Below are 17,088 nucleotides of genomic sequence, written 5' to 3' on the forward strand. Positions count from 1 at the left end.
TGCTTTCTATAGTAGCGTTTCGTTGTTTCGATAACAGACTGGTCGATTGGTTACAGCAAGTAACGTTTGACAGTAAAAACGTTGTTGTAAACTGGGCCATTGCCTCTTTGCAACAATTCTTTGGTGGGATGACTTCTTCCTGATCTAAGCCTTGTGTTGGTTTTTATAAAACAGGCGAAGGTTTTTTACATTTTCAAATACTGTTAGCTTTTTTTGATTTCCCAATTAACAGAAGCGGTATTTTATGGCTTCCCGTACAATTCGCACAGTTAAGCACCGTAACACGGTCTTTACTAACTTTACGTCCTTGAGCACTACACTCCCTTTTAGAGGCTAAAGTTGTTTTAGGCAGACCTTTCCCGACAAGACCGGTTTCATCGGTGTTGTACAAAAACTCAGGATCGTAGGAGTCTGCTACAACTTAAAATTTTTCTATAAGTTCTTCTGCAGCTTTGGAGTCTGCTGATAACTCCTCACCACTTACATTTAATTCAGAGACACCGCGCGTGAACATAAAATTTCTTAGCTAACCGTTACTTGCCTTGAAGAATGAACAGTCAAGCTTCCCAGCTAAGATCTTAGCTTTTTCACAAGTAATAGTATCCGAAATTGGGCATCCCAGAGAATGTAGCTGCAAAAACCATATGAAGATGACATCTTCTAAATCTGTTTGTTGCTGCCTTCATTGATTCTCTTGAACAACTTCCATCATTGTTTTCAAGCACATATACAAAAAACTTCCAGAATTGTTTTCAAGCACAGACACCAAGTTTAAAAGTGTACGTCTGCTCGACAATGTCTGAAATTGTCGATTGTCCAACACTGTCCAACAACTTTTTACCCATACCTCCTTTATCTGATTGCTCTCTAACTTTTAATTTATCCGCTAACGATAACACATTTTTCACAAAGACAAAAGCGATTCGGTTGATCGTAGTTTGGATAATTGGAGTTCTACTGTATAAGTAAAATCAATAAAACCTTTAAAATACCTTTTTTGAACCGTGTTGGACTTTTTAAATTTCTTTTCGAGATTTTGTTTTGTTTATTTGACTTTCTTGATTCGTTGGGATTTTACTGTGATTTAATCTGTTAGCTTTCCATATAAGGCATTAAGAAGGAAGCTATCAAAATATCAATGATAAGATATAAAGCGGTCTTTTGACCTTATATATCTTTCCATACTGCGACCTAAAAGATCTATTCACCCTACGTCTATATTTGCTTTTTTCGTGTAAACTTGGATAGCGTTGGCTATCAAGCCTCTTTTGATTCGAAACCTTGCTTATAGGTAACTAAAACTTTTCCTCTCTGCGTTTCTCATGCTCACTCGCTGGAACTTTGTTAAGCTCACTCAATATTTGTTAAGCTTCTTAATAATAATCTTAATAATTATCCTTACTACTTTCCATTTAGTTCTTTATGATCTTGGGAAATATGACCTGTAGTGTGATCCAGTTCCATAGATTCCAAATGGTTGAGGTTGTTTGTGTTTGTCCCGGTTCATCTTTGTCCCATGAGACTCTAGGAAATGGATGGTTACTGCCGGTAGAGCCCCGCATACACGTTAGACTACAAGCACATGGGACATTTTTATGGTAAAGTCAATTTTTATCTGTACATGTGACTATACTGGTAAGGTAAACCAACCTACCACTCAAGAGGAGGGGGGCATTTTGGTCAAACATATTTGTACATATATCAAAGACATTTATAACTTGGCAGGTAATACTAAAGTAATGACCTGCGACCAAATGCCGTACAAAAATATTGGTACCAGTAGCAGGAACAATCTTTGATTTTCGGAAAATTTTAACCCCATTGTCGGTAATTTGATACTGTACGGCATTCATACACATAGTTTCCGATCGTTAATTAGATTACTTTTTTACAGTGCCGTATGTATCAGCTGGTACAGGGGGTGAGAAATCTAGGGTGCACCCCTCTATTTTTAAGAAGTACAAGGGAGGTGATTTGAGCCAATGTGAAACTCACTGTTTTAAATTAAGTTGCATAAAGTTTCTGGGCATGTCGTACATTTTCACACTGTTATGAGAGGAAAATTTCCTTCTGATAAGTGGGATATTACCATCAAAAATGTATGTACGGCATTGATATAATTTTTAATATTGACATTAATTATCAACAAAAACAAAATACCCTACAAAAAAAAGGTTCTAAATTTCTTTAAAAGTATTATTGTCCAGATTGGGAGGCCCCACCCGTAGGAAAAATGTTTTTGATTCGGTTTCTTTACGGATCCCTGTTCAAAAATGTCACCTTTAAACAAATCAAAAGGGTGCCACGCAAAATTTTTGGACACTTTTTTTTTTAAACAAATTTCAAAATCACCGGTTTTTGTCCCGAGAATTTTTTTTAGGTTTCTTGGGTCATTTTAAACAAAAAAAGTCTGTTGTCATTTTTCTCTAAAGTTGGTAGTTTTCAAGTTATCAATCATTTAAAATCTGAAAAAAGTGAAGATATGCACTTTCGAGGCTGGAAAACTCATATGAAAATTATTGATGAAAATTAGTTATCGTTCGTTTAATGATGAGATTATTTAAAAACACGCGTATTGATTCTTCTTATTGTTAGTAAAATCCTGATCATTTCTAATCTTTGTGTTTCAGATGAAACGTGCCGATCAGATGAGTTCACCTGCAAAAATGGAAAATGTATACAGAAACGATGGGTTTGTGATTTAGACAATGATTGTGGTGATAATTCAGACGAAATGAATTGTCCAAATATAACCTGTGCTTCTGAATTTCAATGCTCACAGAAATATTGTATTGCCGCGAAATGGCGATGCGATGGGGAATACGACTGTCCTGACGGAAAAGATGAACTGGTAAGCTATTAGATGTGTATCATCATCAACTTTAACTGTAATCAACTTCCTTCTTTAGGGATGCCCTAAACAATCTAGTAAAATATCGTTCTGCCTACCGGAAGAAGCTGAATGTCAAGATAAGTTCACATGCATTCACAAAGACTGGTTGTGTGATGGTACAAAAGATTGCCCGGATGGTTCTGATGAAGCTGCGGATAACTGCTTAAACGTCACGTGTAGGGTAGACCAATTTAAATGCAAAGACAGGTCGTGTATCTTCGGGCATCTCCACTGTGATGGAAACAAAAATTGTCCAGATGGCAGCGATGAAGAAAATTGTGGTAAGGATATTTTCAAAAATTTCTTCTGCTTAAAATCAACGTTTAAATGGTTTTCTGTGACAAAAACTGTATTTGATTTCTGTTTAGACTTGCCAGCTCCAAAATGTGATCCAAAAACTCACTTCGACTGTGGCGGAGGGCAATGCATTCGATTTTCTCAAGTTTGTGATGGCCGCCAGGATTGTCCTAACTGGGAAGATGAACCAAAAGACCGATGTGGTGTCAACGAGTGCAATGTAGATAACGGCGGCTGCTATCAAAAATGTGTCGACACCCCAGCATCGTTTTACTGTGATTGTGAAGTTGGATATAAACTTGTAGATAACAAAACGTGCAAAGGTTAGTCACTTGGTTATTTACGCATTAGTTTGATCTAGTTTTCACTGTAGTTCTTATTGTTTCATTTTGTATTTCAGATATTAATGAATGTGAGATACCAGGTACCTGCTCCCAGTTGTGTATAAACGACAAGGGTGGATTTAAGTGTGAATGTGAAAGTGGTTACATGAGAGATCCAAGAGACTTAACGAAGTGCAAAGCAATAGAAGGCCACGCATCTCTTTTGTTTGCCCGAAGGAGGGACATTCGTAAGATCTCTTTAGATCATCATGAGATGACCAGTATAGTAAATGAAACTAACTCAGCAACTGCTTTAGATTTTGTATTTAGAACGGGAATGATATTTTGGAGTGACATTACAGATAAGAAAATATACAAAGCTCCTATAGATGAAGGCAACGAAAAAACGACTGTAATAACCAACGACATAACAACATCTGATGGATTGGCTGTGGACTGGATCTACAATCATATCTATTGGACAGATTCCGGTAAAAATACCATAGAGCTTGCTAATTTTGATGGCAAGATGAGAAAAACTTTAATAAAAGATGGACTAGAAGAGCCAAGAGCTATAGCGTTAAACCCCATGGAAGGCTGGATCTTCTGGACAGACTGGGGTTCTATTCCTAAAATAGAACGCGCTGGTATGGACGGTTCTCACAGACAAACTATTGTAAGTTTCGACGTCAAATGGCCAAACGGCTTAACACTTGATTTAGTGAAACGGAAAGTCTATTGGGTAGATGCTAAACTGAATTCTATATCCTCTTGTGATTACAACGGGCGAAATAGAAGACTTATTCTATTTTCGACTGATGCATTGAAGCACCCATTTTCTATAACATCATTTGAAGACTGGGTTTATTGGACTGATTGGGATAAGGCGGCTGTTTTTAAAGCTAATAAATTCACTGGTAAAGAAGTACAGCCTGTTACAGCTACAGAAATGGTAATTATAATTTTAGATATGTCAAGTTATTTTACGGCTCTGGTCTTGGTCTAATTTACTAGAAGTTTATTGAATACATCTTCCAGTGTTAAAACAAGAGAACTGTAAAAAGATTTCTCTTTTCTCAAAAAATAGGCTTTATGGGCCAAAAGACTGGCACTTTTCTTATATAAAAGTGGTTTAAGTTAATTTGGCTGAAACTTTGCAGAATGGTTTGGTCATGCTGACCAAAAGTTATCATTGCTCCAAGACTCAGAAATCAATTGTTTCTGAATTACAGAGGTTCAAAGTGTCGGTTTTTAGGGCTTTTGAATAATACATATTTGCAAAATATACAGAGTGTTAGTAAATACGTGCAACTAACTTCAGGGAGTGATCTGCATGAAAAATAATGACACTTTGCTATATAAACGTATGCCCGCAAATGCTTCCCTTTCCGAGATACGGGTGTTAATTTTTTTTCGGAAACTAACGATTTATTTATTGGCCTGAAACGGGTTGAGATATACATATGAAATTTGGTGGAGTTTTAGAGTTGATTATTGCGTATTGCATACGGTTAATGGTCTCAATTTTTTTAAAGAAAAAAATGGTACCCCACCAAGATTTTTCAAATTAATAATTTATTATTATTTTATTTATTTTGAGACAAACAATCTTTTTTCTTTTTTTAATGTGTATTTTTATGGCTTTAGTAGAAATCTCACAAACTATCTAATAGAATATTATTAAACCAGAACAATAACAGAAAGTACCACTAATAGAATTTTAAACAAGTGTAAGTCTAAAAAAATGTTTAAAATGACCTCCCTGAAACGTGACACAAGATGCAACTCTTAGCCTCATTGGTTGTAGTCGTGCAAATAGTCCTGGTATATTTCTTATTTACTTTTGTAACTTTGCAGAGGGGTAGCTTGGGCCATACTGATCAAACGTTCTCATTGCCACAAGACTCATAAATCAATTGTTTTTGAGTTATAGAGCTTCAACATTGCGGTTTTTAGGTCATTTTTCAAAATAATGAATTTGGAGCCGTAAGTACCGGAATATTTTACCGAGATATCCATGTGAATGTCGTACCTAGAACATCCCACTTTGTTTTTGACAGGGAATCATTAAGAAGCTCTATAACTCAGAAACATTGACTTCTGTGTCTTGGCGCACTGAAAACTTTTGATCAGTATGACCAAAACTACCTTCTGCAAAGTTTCAGCCAATTTAACTGAAACACTTTTACATAAATAAATAAGAAAACACCAGGAGGATTTGCGCGAATACGACAACCAATGAGCCTAAGAGTTGCAACTTGCGTCACGTTTCAGAGAGGTAATTTTGAACATTTTTGTAGCTGTGCACCTATTTAAAATTATATTAGTACTTTTTGGTATTGTTCTGGTATAATGTTGTTTTAGACAGTTCTTGAGAATGTATAAAAGGAATGAAAACGCGTTAAGATGTTTTATTTTTTTGCCTAATAACGGCGCATCATGTGAAAAAAGAAGAGTTTCTGACAAAAATTAAATTAATGAATACAAATGATTTTTCATTTTAAAAATCTCAGTGACGTACCATTTTTTTTTAATATAGACTATTATTACCAGTATGCTCGCCAATGATGAATATAATATTCCTAATTTTAAGTCAAAAAATGGGCAATAACCCATTCTTGAAACTCAGCAAAATTCTTTTCAGGGCAATAAATAAATCATTGTTTTGTAAGAAACAATTCAACTCCCCCTATCTCAGAAAAGGAAGCATTTGCGGGAATACGTTTATATGGTAAACTGTCATTATTTTCATGTAAAATTTCCCCCTGAAGTTAGCACGTATTTACTAAAACTCTGTATATTTTACAAATATGTATGTATTATTCAAAAGGACTAAAAATCGACACTTTGAATCTCTGTAACTCTGAAACAATTGATTTCTGAGCAATGATAACTTTTGATCAGCATGATCACTCTCTGCAAAGTTTTAGCCAATTTAACAAACCATTTTTACATAAGAAAATTGCCGGGATCCAATTTATGGTTTAAAAAAATAGTCCAGCTACTGTCACATTTTTCCTCTAAATTTTGCAAAAACTGCTTCGATTTGTCTGAAATTTTTACAGTTAGTAGTAAATTACTCAAAACCTATCAGTTATATGGTATCGTTGTGTGCTTCTACTCTTGGGGTGGTTGGCACCTCACCTCGGGAAGTGAAATTTTAATTGTAATTTCAAATTTTCAGTTTGGAAAGTTCAACGATTCTGTTATAAAATTTAAGAGGTATTGACCTATTTTCCTTCACAGTGACTGGACTAAAAGAACAATGGACCAATCTAGTTAGCAAAAATCAAGCTTTTTTTGTCTAAATGTGTAGACGGATTTGACAGTACACTCTCATCTAGGGATTCTTCAATTTTTTGACAAATTTAGATATTTGACGTCAACAGAAAACTTAACACACAAAACAGAAAATTAAAATCGGATGATAAACAAAAAAGTTATTGCAAAATGACAAAATCGGTGTTTTTGAATATTGTTAATAACTTCTTGATTATTTATTAAAATTTGTTTAAATCCACTTGAACTTGAGGATCTTAACGTATTTGAATTGTGTGCAAAAGATGGGCCAAATCGGTCAAATAATTTTTGCGAATTTGTTTATCCATTTTTATCCATTTAATTAGTTTAAATTCTACGGAGTTATTATAAGTGTTTATAAACTTAAAAAGTTTTATTTATTATTAATCATGTTGTGTGCATAAATGTAATTGTTTTTAACTTTTTTTCCATGAGTTATTAGTATACGTCTTAAAGAAGAAAATAAGCCCCGGATTATTGAGATCCATTCAGTCAAATTATCTGGACCATCCTTAGAAATTAGCTCATTTAAATTTCGCAAAAACTATTTGACCGATCTGGCCTATCTTTCAGGTTCAGGTACATTTAAGAGTGTAGGCGCAAAATTTCGGGCCAATGCCTTTGAAATGCATTCATTTTTTTCGAATCGTGAGAAAACTAATGAGTATTTTTGAAAAATTGAAACGCAGAATAAAAGATTGCATTATTACTGAGGGCCGAAAGTCGCTGAAAACTTCTATAATATTTATTTTAGTAAGTTACAGGAGTAAAAAAGAAGAGAAAATTAAGTGTGATTTTTAATTTAAAATATCTTATTTAAAAGAAACTTTTTGTTTATTCTAAGGGAGTTTCGGCCCTCGGCAATAATGTAATCTTTCATTCCGCGTTTAAAATTTTCAAAAATATTTATTATTTTTATCAGGAATCGAAAAAAATGAATGCATTTAAAAAGCATTGGCTCGAAATTTTGCGCCTACGCTCTTAAACAAATTTTAATAAATAAAAAATGTATTAACAACATTCAAAACATCGATTGTGTTGTTCATTTTGCAATAACTTTTTGTTTATTATCCGATTTTAATTAAGCATATTTCATTTTGTGTATCTTGTTTTCTGAAAAAGTTGTCTGATGATGTCAAATCTCTAAATGGACAAGTTTTTAAGTTGTGACCAAAATAATAAGTTTGTCGTTTTGACTGAAAATTGAAAAATGTTTCCACTAAAAAATGAATGAATTCCTAGATAGAGTCTTTTTATAATATCTCATACTACACATTTCAACTGTCAAACCCGTCTATACAGTTGTGTCGAGTAAAAAACTATCTTAATTGGCCTACAAATCAATTATCGTAATTAAATATTTTAGTCTAGAGTAAAATAATATTTATTTAATTTAAATTATTAAACTTGTTGATTTATCTCTGTACGTATATCTAATATCTAGATTCAAAACCCGATGGTGATTCACGTTTACCATCCATACAGACAACCGGACGGTGAAAACCATTGCCAGGCTGTCAATGGCCATTGTTCCCATCTGTGCCTACCAGCTCCACAAATCAACCCAATGTCTCCGAAAATTTCGTGTGCCTGCCCTGATTCCCTTAGAATGTTAGACGACGGCCTGACATGCGTCCAGGATGGTAAGATTCATGAATATTTATATACCTGGGTGCAGTAAATCATAATCTCCAATAATTAATGCGAATATGTTAACGTAGCGTTTAATTAAATTTGAATTTGGCAAATACGGTATTTAAAAGGTATGTTCCATGTTTTACTAATGTCTTCAACTCTTTTTTTTTATTTTGTTTCAATTTGATTTTTGAATATTAAACAACAAAATAAGAAGTTTAAAGTGCTGCTGCAGTTTTATTGTACTTATTTTGTATTAGTTTAAAAGGCTCGAACGTTCCATACTTTCATCTAGACGCTCTTGTGCCTACCAATTTCTTTCTGTAGGATTCAAATTTTTTCCAAAGAGAACATAAATCTACAGTTTCTATGTATTTCTTAATCCTATGGCATGTTGGCCAAGAGTCCTATGTTGGCAAAGAGGAATAGAAAATAGGTAATATAAAAAGACAAAATCTAAAGACGGGAACCAACGCAACGTGGAATACCGTTGTTCCCCACAATTTGTGGTTTACGATTGTTGGAATAGGAAAGAACTGTCTATTTATGGTCGGTGCAGGCATTCCTGTCATTTGTCGGAAGATCAACACGGTTCAAAGGAAGCTGATACACAGCAGGTACTTACCCCTCCAACCCTTCCGACTCATCTAGGTCTAGAAGCTGATACGCTCAGTGTCGTGGTAATTTTACTATGGAGTGGTCTAACGAAGTTGGAATTTTTATCATTGTATGAATTAATCAACTTACTAAAATTTTTACCGCCAACACTGGTGGCGTACAACAGACTAAACTAAATTAAACCGTCGGTACTTGAAGGGTCCAACCACATTTTGGGGTAAGTCGAGTCAATGTATGAAAAAGTAAATATTTATTAATTTCACAGTAACGTGGCGCGCCAACCGTGCTCTCTTTTCTTTTCACAATTATCTATTTTCTATTTCTCTTCGCGACGTGAACTGGCGAAGAACGTCGCTCCACGTTCAGTTGGATCTCGGCATTGGAACGATATAGGATCGTTCATTTCTTAATATAAAATATACGAGGAAATCACAGAGAACAAATATAGAAGTGAATTAATTTATCATATTTATTGTGATAAACTTATAACAAAAAGCAAGAAGAAAGACAACACTTACCTATGCTTTACAAAATTTAAAGTGAATTAATTTTTATTTTAATTAATAATTCAAAGATTATTTTGAAGATAATAAATAAAAATGTAGCGTTCATAATGTTACAGTCTAAGTAAAAACAACACACGATTTTTGTTATTGGTCTTATTTAGTTTTCATTGAGATACGTTTAAAGCTTTTTATCTCTTTAAACCGTATTTTTTTCGAGCTTCTTAAAATAATCGTTTTCTGTGAAACAGCTTCCTCATAGCAATTTTTTAAGTTTGGAAACAAGAGAAGTCGCACGGAGCTAAGTCTGGTGAATATGGTGGGTGTTCGTCCCAATTAATGTAATTTTACCTGTGCACTAGCCGTTTTGTGTTATCTCTTTCTAAAAAAAAATTTTCTTTGACCTTCTCAAAATAATATAAAGTTTCAGATGGAACCTTATCGTTCTCTGTGAACCGGCATCTTCCTCGCTATTCTATGTCTTTCTAAATACATGTGGTGAATACGGTGTGTGTTCGTTCCAATTGGTGTAGTTTTACCTGTGCAACCGCCGTCTTGTGTTATCTCTTCCTAAAAGTTATTTTCTTCGAGCTTCTCAAAATAATATAAAGTTTCAGCTGGGACCTTATCGGTCTCTGAGAAACGATGTCTTCGTAACCATTCATAAAGTTTAGAAACAAGAAAAGTCTCACGAAGATAAATTTTGTCTATTTTGCGAGTAAACCAGAGAGAGCTGCATAGTACAGACAAGTTATTGTTGTTCCCTTTTCCAACTAATTAATGTGACGTCATCACCGATCGGGTGCTCTTGACTTTCTTTAGTGTGTCTTCGCAGCTTTTTGTCTGCTACTGATTGACTGTTTCTTCGTCTCCGATATGTAAAAATGGACTCATGTTTTACTAAGTAAATCTCCAGAAAAAACAATTTCACTATTTTTCTCGTTAAAAGTTATCTAATTTTTAGCCGTTACCCAATAACCGTTACTTATCAATACCTCGCTACTATCGCTGAAATATCAGTAAAGTAGAATATACTTTTAAATACCAAACTTTTAATCACATTTATTGGAGATATCATCGCAATACACATACATTTATTGGAGATATCATATAATAAATTATATAGATCAGCCATCTTTGTATACATTTTTAAACAAGAATCGCTAACTTAACATTAGAATACTGCCTGTTGTTGTCTAGCTCTGATTTTCTATATTTATACTTATAGATCTTAGTGATTTTTGTTTTGTTTATAGCATAGACATTTAGCATGCATTAGTATATTTTTTATTTATATTTTTGTCATTATTTTAAGCACTTTTTGTTTATTAACAGAAAACATTACTGCATCTACCTCGAATTCCGTGATAAATCCTGAAATAACCACCATATCTGTAGAATTTATACCAGACAGTAAGTATAATATTTATCTTTTTTAGATAAGGGCTTAAAGGATAAATTAATTAACACTTATTTAACTTTTTTCTTTATCTCACAATAGCCCGGTCAATTTAGCCCAAAAAATAAGGGTTAGGTTACAAAAACTAGCATAGAGCTAAAAATTGGTACGAATGTTCTGAAGACCATAATAAATAAAATATAAAAGGTCTCTATCAAGTCCTACATCAGTGCTCCAAATGTCCATTAGAAGGAACATCAATTAGAAGTAACTGCTTATATTCATTACATGACAGATAAAAAAATAAAATTGGACGACCAATAGTACATGAAGTCAAACGGAGCAGTAAAATATTTGGAATGGAAGATATCTATTTTTTCCTTCTGAAAAGAAGTGAAAGAAGAAACGGTTAGTGCTTTATTTACACTAAAACCGGTAGAACATAACCTATAGAAAAATTATAACAACTCACCTGATAGACATTTTCGCACAACTTTGGAGGTCAAGAATAGAATGTAATGATAAGCTCCTTTTTTTCGAGAACGACGTTCCTTGTCCATCGAAGTTAAGCCAAATGCTGGGTGATCGTATGATCAAATTTGACCAATAGAAAAAAATATTCTATAAGACGCTTACGTCATTTCGATTATTTATCAAAACACAATTTAATATTTACGTGTTATTTATATACGACGTAGATGGAAGGTGGGGAACATCAAGGACTGAGTAAGAAATAGAAGAGTAAAATGGAACCATCATATAAGCCGAATGACATTAAATATAGTAGTAAAGATGGCGAGATGCGGTTCCCCAATAGGGAGACCACGAAAACGATGGAACGACAACTTACTGGAGGCACATTGAAAAACAGACAGAGTCATGTCTACATAAAAGGAAGAAGAGGTTATTTAAAAAGCAATTCAGTTATACAGCGACGCATAAAAATTATTGCTTTCTGAAGTAAATAGAATTTAAAGTTCTTTGGATCGTTACAGTACACTATCTCACAGATGATGTGGAAACGTGTGCCTATTATAAGGAACGCAGATTTTTCAGTTTTTTTAATGGTTATAACTTTGAAACGGTGACTCTGAGGAGTAAACGTATAAATACAACTTATATAGATAATTGTATGATCTACAATTTTTTATCTGATATATTGTTATGACAAAACTTACCGCTTGGCTGAAAAACGCAAAAACCCACATCTGCGACCTTTGGTCTTGAATAACCTTTTTTCCAATGTGAGATTAATAGGTAGTTTCCACATTTTATTTATACCAATTTTTAGCTCTGCGAATTTTTGTAACCTTAAACATCTATCTCGACCAGGCTAAAAATGACTGCTACTGTATATGAAACGTATCTGTAACTATTATACAACAAATCTGAGTTGAGCCGCGAAGATCAAATGCCAGCAAGAACCAAATTGTCGACGAGGACGGTGAGTCTATCGATAAATATCGTACTGTTCATTTCGTACGGATTAAAAATATTTAGAAGACTCCTGCTGTAGCTAACAAACAACAGAGCAGTTCATAGTTGACGTAAAAAACTATAAAATAAACGAAACAGTCTATCTTAGGCTTTTAACAATATTAGTTGTTTCTAGTCTATTTGCTCCATCCCAAACTATTTCATCGTTGTTTTGCAATAGCGATCCTAGATACGCATAAATGTTGCTTTTCAATCATTTCATTATTCATCTTATTGCTATAAGTTATTATTTTATTTGTAGTATGACCCCTCTTCAAATGACAGTCTAGAACAGCGGTTTTCAACCTGTGGTACATGTACCACTGGTGGTACATATAATTATTTGAACATGTAAATATTAAGATTTTTACATAAAAAAACGATCTTCGACTATGTCTGAGTAGCACCGAAACGGATATTAATAAGTAATGTGGAAATTCTCTAGCATAACCTTCTCACTGATTAATTTGTTATTCTAACTTCCCATATATAAAATCTAAAAATATAACCTAAAAAAATTTTGCTCTGGTTGAATTTTATTTTATCCATTTTTTAAAAGTCGGTCATATAAATTATAGTTAATTAGATTACTTAGGTAGATAAGTATTTCAGTTAGGTGGTACCAAAAATAATAAAAAGAATTTTGTGGTACACGACTCAAAAATGTTGAAAATCACTGCTCTAGATCTTATGTTTTTGTCCCATGTTTACTGAGCTCATCTTTACTGTTCCAGGCTTAGTTCCAAATCCCATTCAGTTTTTTCAACTATCATATTGCTTTTACTGTTTATGCCGGTTTCCTGACTTCATTCTAAAGGATAATTTCCTCATTCTTTTCGTGAACTAGATTCTTTTCGTATCAGATGAATGTAATCTAATTAAAATCTTTTGCTTTCTTTGCTTTATGTTTGACAGTTTTTTATACCAGCTTTTCGCCCTTCTGCTTTGGCTTTTGCTACAGCTTTTTCTTCTTAAGAAACTAAGGCTAAAATACATCATCATCATCAGTGGCGTTACAGCTCTTTATGAGCCAAAGCCTTCTTCAGAACAATCCTCCATTCGCCCCTGTCTCTGGCAACTCTTCTCCATGCTCTAATTCCGATAGACTTCAAATCATTTTCTAGGTTGTCTTGGTACCTAAGTCTCGGTCTTCCTCTTCTTCGTTGTCCGATCGGCCCTCTTCGGTCAAAAACTTTACTGACTATGGCATCTTCCTCTCGTCTGATTACATGACCTATCCATCTGAGGCGTGCTACCTTAATGAATTTTACAACGTCAGGTTCTCCAAATCTTCTATACAACTCAAAATTGTAACACCTGCGCCACAAACCTTGTTCTTTTATGCCTCCATATATTCGTCTTAGTATTTTTCGCTCAAAACGTTGGAGAAATTCTTGGTCATTCTGTGTTAGTTAGAAGGCTAAAATACATAGTGTATATAAAAAAAAATCGGTTGCCTGTAAAGTCGGTTTTACGGGCGAAGATTTTACGTGACAACGTCTTTTTCTCGGTAGAATATTTATTGATATGAATATTATTAAATTGCACAATAGTTGTTTGCAGTTGAAACGCGCTGTTTCTTCTCAATCGACTGAATTACGATTGATTGCAGAGTGATTTAAACTAATAATTTACTTAACACTATCAACATTTGTCAATAGTATGACATAACCTATAAACTCAGTTTCTCAACTTTTGTGTCAATCTAACAATTAATCAATCAATCATAGTTTACGATAATGAAATATTAGTGTACAATTATTTACCTTTATTGTTGTAGTTGTTGTAAATGACGAATCTAAGCACTCCACATTTTCACTACAGACACAGCTGACGATACTTTAACCACACGTGTGAACTTGTATTATGACGCTTTCTCGGTTTTCCAACGCCAAGAACGCTCGAGAAAGACAGAGACACAAGCACGCACCGATTCAACGTGCCTAATTCTCTAGTGCTGCGCGCGCAGCGGACCGATCATGTTTGAGTGGGAGAGAGACGCAAGGCATTCGCCGGTCCGGCGGGCCTCTCTCTCGTTCGGTGACTCATCGTAACAGACGTGAGCGGGCGTTACACTTTTTCATGAGTGACTCCGAGCCACAACCTAATTTAAGACGTTGTCACGTCAAAAATGTATATATGACAATGCAAACAAACAAAAAAAAACAATTTTTTATCTACTCGTAATTATTGACTGTCTATTGATTAAGTCCTCTGTACTACTCAAATAATTCTTTGTTAGCTTTGTCATATGCACATATGTTTATATACACTATGTATTTTAGCCTTAGTTTCCTGAGGGCCTGAAGATGCTGTAAATGTTTGTAAACAGCCAAACCGGCAACCCATTCCATCTTTTCTACTTTAATAAAACCTATTACGAATTGTGAGTAGAAGACTTATTTCTCTAACATTCATGAATATGTGCTCACACCAGCAACCCTGTCATCATCTAATAAGAAAAATTACACATCATTTCTTCATATAGCCACTCACAACATTTACTACTACTATTAGGACCCAAGAACACCCTGACGAATTAGAACAAGAGCTCTCAAATATTAAATGAGATATACTTGGTCTGTGTGAAACTCGATTACCAGGAGAAGCATGTACCATCTTAAAATCTGGTGACGAGCTATGCCAGAAACACTCCGTAGAAAATCGTCACATAGCTGGTGAAGCGTTCCTGATAAACGAAAGAGCTCCCTATAAACTAACAAAGTTCTGGGTAGTATTAAACAGTCTTATATGTTGGCATCGCTTTGAACAGCAGATACAGCTTACGGATAATACACAGATATGCACCGACGGTGAACTCAACAGACGAGGAAGCTAAATAATTTTTAGCTGTCAAACATGTGCTGTGGAAAGTCCTTAACTAGGTTTAGGAAGTTCCACCCATGTGGTTTCGATATGTCCCACCAAAAGGTGGACAAGAAAAAATTAATAAGGCCAAAAAAACTAGAGAAGTTTACAATCGAAGCATACCTTTTTATAGATAAAGGATATTTATAAAAAATATTTCTCTTTCTATTTTGAAGTACAACGGACATGACAGAAGTTAAAGAGTAGCCAACTGACAAATATACTTTGTCGACTGAAGTGGATATAGAAAGTTTATGTTTCACGGCATAGAACATAATGGGGTCTGAATAAAGGAATTCGAATATTAAGTGAAAATTAAAATTGGAATTTAGATTATGACAGAATATTTAGTAAATAGAGTTGATCAAAGAGTTGAGCGCCAACTATTTTTAGAATAAAAATAGTAAAATAAAATATAAAGTTAATATATGAAAAAAACATCAAAAGAAATTGAAATAAAATAATTATTTAAAGAAAAATAACAAACATGTGACGTTTATAATGTTACAACATATATAAAAATGCCACCAAGCAAAAACAGCTGGACGAAAGCACAAAACCGAATCACATAACACTAGAAAGGGGAGCGAGACAAGGGAACACTATTTGTCACAAACTTTTCACCCTTGCGCTAGAAAGTATTTTTAAGAAATTAGAATAGAACAACAAGGGTATCAACCTCTACGGATCATACATAAACCATTTGAGATTTGCAGATGACATAATAGTTTTAATAGCAGATAATATGCAAGAACTAAATTAAATGTTACAACAATTAAAATTTTCCGGATCGGTATGCTTAAAAATGAACTACAGTAAAACAAAAAAATGAGCCAGTACCAGACAAATGTAACAATATAAAACCATACCATAGAAAATGTTGAACATTATGTATATCTGTGCACGTCATGAAACTGGTAAAACTAAATCAAGATTCTGAAATTAAAAGAAGAACACAACTGGCACGGGCCGCTTTCGGTAAACTAGCATATAACTTTGGAAAACACCTCCATTCCTATAAACTTTAAGAAAAAGGTGTCTAAAACATGCACACATACATTGTACCTACGGCTTGGAGACCTTAAGCCTTACCAGAAAATCTGCTAAAAAACTAGAAACAACATAAAGGGAATAGAACGAATAATGCTTGGAATATCACCGAGATAAGACATAGAACGAAGATCAGGGATATCGTGGAAGAAAATTAAAAAACAGCGCCTGAAAGGCGCTGGGCCACTCACATACTCAAATATGACGATAACAGGTGGATAAGGAGAATCCTAGAATAGAGGCTAAGGAGGACGACAAGAAGCATTGGAAGATCTCAAAAGAGATAACATAAGAGTAGTGGAAGGCAAACTGGATTAGATTGACGCAAGATAGAGAAAGATAGAAGCAATTGGGAGAGACCTACATTCAGGAGTAGATGGAAAATGGTTGACGAAGAAAAAAAGGAGGTTGTAACATTTGCGACAAGAAAATTTTAACTGATTTTTAAAGATGTTTCTTCTTTGATTTATGTTATTACGTTCTAAGTTATCAGCTTCCAACTGTGTTATAAATATAAAAACTGTGCTATAAATAGTTTTCAAACGAAATATAGCCATATTTTTCCACATTGTTTTACTACCTCTCGAGTCACTCATTTTTCTCTTATTTTTTGCCCTTAGTTGACTTTATTTCATACCTTTTAACACTACCCCTAACAAGTATGAAAATTGAAAAGAAAAACGCTAAAATTATAAAATCTGTAACATAATTGCTTATTTTATTGAT

At 34.1% G+C, this 17,088-nt stretch overlaps 1 protein-coding gene across 3 annotated transcripts in view; it reads left to right on the forward strand.

Annotated features, from left to right (window-relative positions):
• The window catches only part of LOC140451797 (low-density lipoprotein receptor-like), a 183,431-nt gene that overhangs the window by 143,651 nt on the left and 22,692 nt on the right, over positions 1-17,088 (forward strand). For all 3 annotated transcript variants that reach the window (XM_072545654.1, XM_072545655.1, XM_072545656.1), the window contains 6 exons: positions 2,631-2,851; positions 2,910-3,174; positions 3,262-3,513; positions 3,591-4,465; positions 8,258-8,456; positions 10,905-10,982. In XM_072545654.1, the coding sequence (XP_072401755.1) occupies positions 2,631-2,851; positions 2,910-3,174; positions 3,262-3,513; positions 3,591-4,465; positions 8,258-8,456; positions 10,905-10,982 (1,890 nt within the window). The remainder of the gene's footprint in view (positions 1-2,630; positions 2,852-2,909; positions 3,175-3,261; positions 3,514-3,590; positions 4,466-8,257; positions 8,457-10,904; positions 10,983-17,088) is intronic.

The sequence above is a fragment of the Diabrotica undecimpunctata genome, chromosome 10 (genome assembly GCF_040954645.1).
Source record: "Diabrotica undecimpunctata isolate CICGRU chromosome 10, icDiaUnde3, whole genome shotgun sequence".
Classification (NCBI taxonomy): Eukaryota; Metazoa; Arthropoda; class Insecta; order Coleoptera; family Chrysomelidae; genus Diabrotica; species Diabrotica undecimpunctata.